Source organism: Egretta garzetta, unplaced genomic scaffold (genome assembly GCF_000687185.1).
Source record: "Egretta garzetta isolate BGI_Z169 unplaced genomic scaffold, ASM68718v1 scaffold1153, whole genome shotgun sequence".
In the NCBI taxonomy this organism is placed as follows: domain Eukaryota; kingdom Metazoa; phylum Chordata; class Aves; order Pelecaniformes; family Ardeidae; genus Egretta; species Egretta garzetta.
This window is the reverse complement of record NW_009259126.1, coordinates 9,547-13,612: the sequence shown is the minus strand read 5'-3', so window position 1 is coordinate 13,612 and position 4,066 is coordinate 9,547. Positions and strand designations below refer to the sequence as shown.

Genomic DNA, 4,066 nt, shown 5'->3' with positions numbered 1-4,066 from the left:
CCCCCCGAGCCTGGGTACAGTCGGAGGGGCTCGGCAGAGCGGGGGGAGCCGCCGTCCAACCTGGCCGCCGCTTTTATTTTATGTGATTTTTTTAACTGGGACAGCATTTACGTCTTGAGACTTGTCTGGGAAGCGGGGAGGCAGCTCGCTGGGGTTCAGCCAGGTCTGGGTGCCCCGGTGTATTTTAACAGCGTGCGCCGAGCCCGCTGCTCTGCTAGGGGAAGGGCAGACACCTCTGGCAGCCCAAGCCCGCCTGCCCACGCACCGACTTCCAAAAAGAAAAAAAGAAAACCAAACCCAAAATAAACTAAAAACCGCACTTCCCCAGCAGAGAGGCGCGCAGCGTGGTCACCTCAAAGGCTTTCTTCTCCAACTGATGGCGCCTCTCAGCCTCCCGCAGCTTGGTGAACAGCCTCTTTGCTGTCTGGCGGATCTTCTCCACGTCCTCACCTGCGCAGTCCTCCTGCGGAGACGGTACGGGGGCAGGATGAGCAGCCGGGAGCTACCGAAGGAGCCCTCTGCCCCGACGTGGGCAGCGCTGCCGGTGACAAAGCCGGCTCACGCCGCTTGAGCAAACGCCAGGCGCTCCTGTCCCCACCGCCCACGCCCCGGCGACAGCTTCCAGCCCTCCCGGTAACGCGCGCGCTGTCCTTTGGTTGCCTTCCAAGCCCTGTTTGCAGGATGCCAGCCCTCACCCGCGCTTGGGCAACCTGAAACCCTGCAACGGGAGCCAGGTCCGCAGCAGCAGCCCAGCCCAAAAACCCAGCCCAGAGCATCTGCCCCAGCCAGGGGAGAGACCAAGAGCTGGAGAAATATTCACCAGCTTCAGCTCCCTGTTAGCCCTTTCGCTAATGAGCCCTCGGCTGCAGAGGTTTAAAAACCCGTTCTGCCCATTTTTCTGGCTCTAACAGCGCCGCACGCCGCGCCTGGCCCTGAAGAGAAGCCCAGTTTGCCGCAGGAGCTCCTGAGCGCGTGCTGAACGGGTCCGAGGTTACCTGCTGGGAGGAAGGCACCAAACTAAACCCGGTATTTCTTTCCACGGCGCTGAAATCCCCCGCTTTAGCTCCATACCTCCTCCTCCCAGGAATCGGCACGCAGCCTCTCAGGGCACAGCCAGCTCCCGTTCTGCTTTTCCAGCACGACCTACGTAAGGCAAAGGACAGACGGACAAGGGATGTAGCGTCGGCCGCTCGCGCGAGGGCACCGTCGCGTGCAGGCAGCTCGCTCCGGGGCACGGCAGCGACTCGGGGCCGAGGGGTTATGCCCTGCCAACATGCAGCCGTGCGCTTGGCCAGCCAGCGCCGTTTGCTCACCCCGCTCCGTGCTCGGGTGGGTTTCGAGCTTTGCCTGCAAGCGGTGCCAGCCTGGCTCTCGGTCGCCACAAGCGCCTCGACCTTTAAGGCCCCGCCTATCGTTCTCCGGACCCGAAGATGACATCTTTTTAATAAGTCAATGCCATTCCATGCCCGAGAAATGCTCCCGTTACCTGTGCGTGCTGTTTATCTCCTTGTCTGTTCTCAAGTTTACTACTTAAGTCTTCCCGCAGCTTCTTCAAAGAACTTCTAGCCTGGCAAAGGCAAGTCGATTTAGCTGGATGGGCACAGACCGCGTCACTCAGCCTATCAGCAACCCAACGCTACGCTGCCCTGCGCCGAGAACGCCGCCGGCGGCTCCTCCGCCAGCCTGACCCTCGGGTTTTACTACAGCCCTGCCTGCAAGCAGAGGCGATCCTTGCGAGGCAGCCGTCCCGCACCATCAGGGGGAGAAAAACAATAAAAAATTAAAAAAACCCAAAAAAACCCAACCCAGCAACAATCTGGAGTCGCTACTGATTTTTCATGCATTGGTCATGGACGCCGCCTCGGAAGGGCGGAGAAGACCCTCGCTGCTCCCCAGCTCCCTCCCTGCCCCGCTGCAGGACGCCGGCAAGTGCAGTCCCGACTCGCAGCCGCTCCAATTAGCCGAGCAAGCCAGCCAGAGGGACGATTTAAGGCTTTTTATGGCAAACGCCGCCCCAACGCCTTCCGAAGGAAAGCCTTCTCGGAGCATTAACGGCGTGGCTTCGTCCCTACCCCTCAACTTAAGGTGCCCAAGGCACTGGGGCGAAGCAGTTTGCCGGAGACCGGGCAGCGGCAGAAGGAGGGACAAGACCCTTAACCCGGGGATGGCGATCCCTGACTCTGATCCAGCTGGATCGAGGCCCCCCCCCGGGTTTTGACCCCACGGCCCAGCGCAGGGCACTTCCCCTGGACGCGGACAGACTGGTACCGCCACCGTGACTTACTGGTTTGGCTTTTTCTCTGGTTTTCACGTGCAGGATTAAGTCGTACTGCACGGTTATGCCGCTTCGGTTGGACTTGATGATCTTAAAGGTCTTTTCCAACCTAGACAATTCTATGATTCTACAATTCAGCTATCCCGGCAGGGCTACCTACAGCCTTGGCGGCCGGACAAGCTCCAAGCCCCGCTCCGTGTGGCTACCAGGCCCTTTTAGCACCCGACTCCTGTTTCCATCCGAGCCATGGGGAGCTACGGGAAAGCTCGGAGCAGAGGAGCTGAAGCTGGAGCCCCAGGGGTGGGAAGGACCACGCACAACTGCCGCATCCAGAGGCTGCGAGGTACGGTCTGGGCGAGTGGCACCCCGCAGCGCTGCAGCCGGGCAGGGCGGGGGGCAGGCAGGAGGCAGCAGGATCGGGCTGTTTTCTTTTGTAGGAGGAAAACCACGCGTTTTGGCGGAGGAGCTGGGAGGATGACATAAAAGATCTGGGGGCCACCCTAGCTAGATCTGCCCCTCGCCGCTCCCTGGGGCCAGTGCCCAAGCACAGAAGCTCACCCAAGAGAGCAAACCCAATTCTAATTTTTTTTTTCCCCCCCTCTTTTTCTCTTTTTTTTTTTTTTTTAGGCCAAGCTGCCCAGGCCAGAACACCCATGTAACCGCCTCCGTGCCTTGCAACCATCTGTCTCCAGAAATAACCTCCCCACCGGGAGCGGAGGCAAGGGTTAATCCTCCCAGGGCCTCATCATCCAGTTTACTCTGGGAGATGAGACATACCAAAGAAACTGCCTTTTAACGAGAGGCTCCGGTTGTGCCGCACCCAGGCGTGCAGGGGACAGCCTTGGGGGAAAGTCATCACGCAATTCTCTTCAAATTCAGTCCATATAGCAGAGCAATTAGTCAGGCTGAATTAATTTATGGCGCTTGATTAGGCTACTGCCCTGTACGGGCAAGTCAACAAGCTGCAGAGCTCAGCCCCGCTGCCAGGTTGCCCGAGTGGTTGGGGCTCAGCCGGGGCTTGAGTGCCGCAGCCGGCGTGGGCATCGCCGCCGTGAAACCCCAGGGACGTCACCAGGGGAAGCAGGGCACCCCGGGACCCTCACGAGGGGACGTCTCCGGGGGAAGCAGGACGCCCCGGGGACCCTCACCAGGGGAAGCAGAGCACCCCGGGACCCTCGCCCACAAGCCCCCGCGGGTCCCGGCAGGAGCAGGCAAGCCAGAGCCCCCCCCGTGGACGTTAACTACCTCTTGTATGTAACGAACTTCACTTTTCAGCTGGTTGACGTGCTCCTCGTGGTTCACGCCGCCCTCAGCCCGCGCCTTGAGGTAAACCTGCCCAGGAGAGAGGGGTGGCAGCGGGTCAGACCGGCCCGACCCCCACCAGCCCAGTAATGCCAGCAGCAAGCCCAGCTCCGCAGGGATCGGGACGCTGGATCTCACCGCTTCCCGAGACACGGCTGCCCGCAGGCTTTCCCCTTTTCGTTTAACTGCTTTTTACGGAGCCCCCCGCCCGCCCCATCAGGAGCTTTTGGCTGGGGTAGCTTCAGACAGAACCTTTTTTCCAGCCCCAATTGCTAAACAAGATTGCTCTGCCGCAAAGCGGGGGAGCCAGGGACCGTACCTTGATGATCTCCTCATCACCGTCGTTGGATTTGATGCATTCGGAGGCCAGGGAGTGACCGTTGCTGGACCTGTTGGCCACCATGGCGAAGGCTTTTCCCACCGGCTGCGAGAGACAGAAGCAAGAGGGGTTTCAGGGAGGCGAGACTGGCTGGAACGGTTCGCCCGGCT

General features: G+C 60.4%; 1 protein-coding gene across 1 annotated transcript in view; it reads right to left on the bottom strand.

Moving 5' to 3' along the window:
* TUFT1 (tuftelin 1) overlaps positions 1 to 4,001 on the bottom strand; it is a gene marked incomplete at its 5' end in the record, with an annotated part of 9,004 nt that extends 5,003 nt beyond the window's left edge. The window contains 5 exons of the mRNA XM_009635546.2: positions 353 to 463; positions 1,072 to 1,143; positions 1,487 to 1,567; positions 3,521 to 3,607; positions 3,897 to 4,001. Coding sequence (XP_009633841.1) covers positions 353 to 463; positions 1,072 to 1,143; positions 1,487 to 1,567; positions 3,521 to 3,607; positions 3,897 to 4,001 — 456 coding nt within the window. The remainder of the gene's footprint in view (positions 1 to 352; positions 464 to 1,071; positions 1,144 to 1,486; positions 1,568 to 3,520; positions 3,608 to 3,896) is intronic.
* Positions 4,002 to 4,066: the final 65 nt, after the last annotated feature.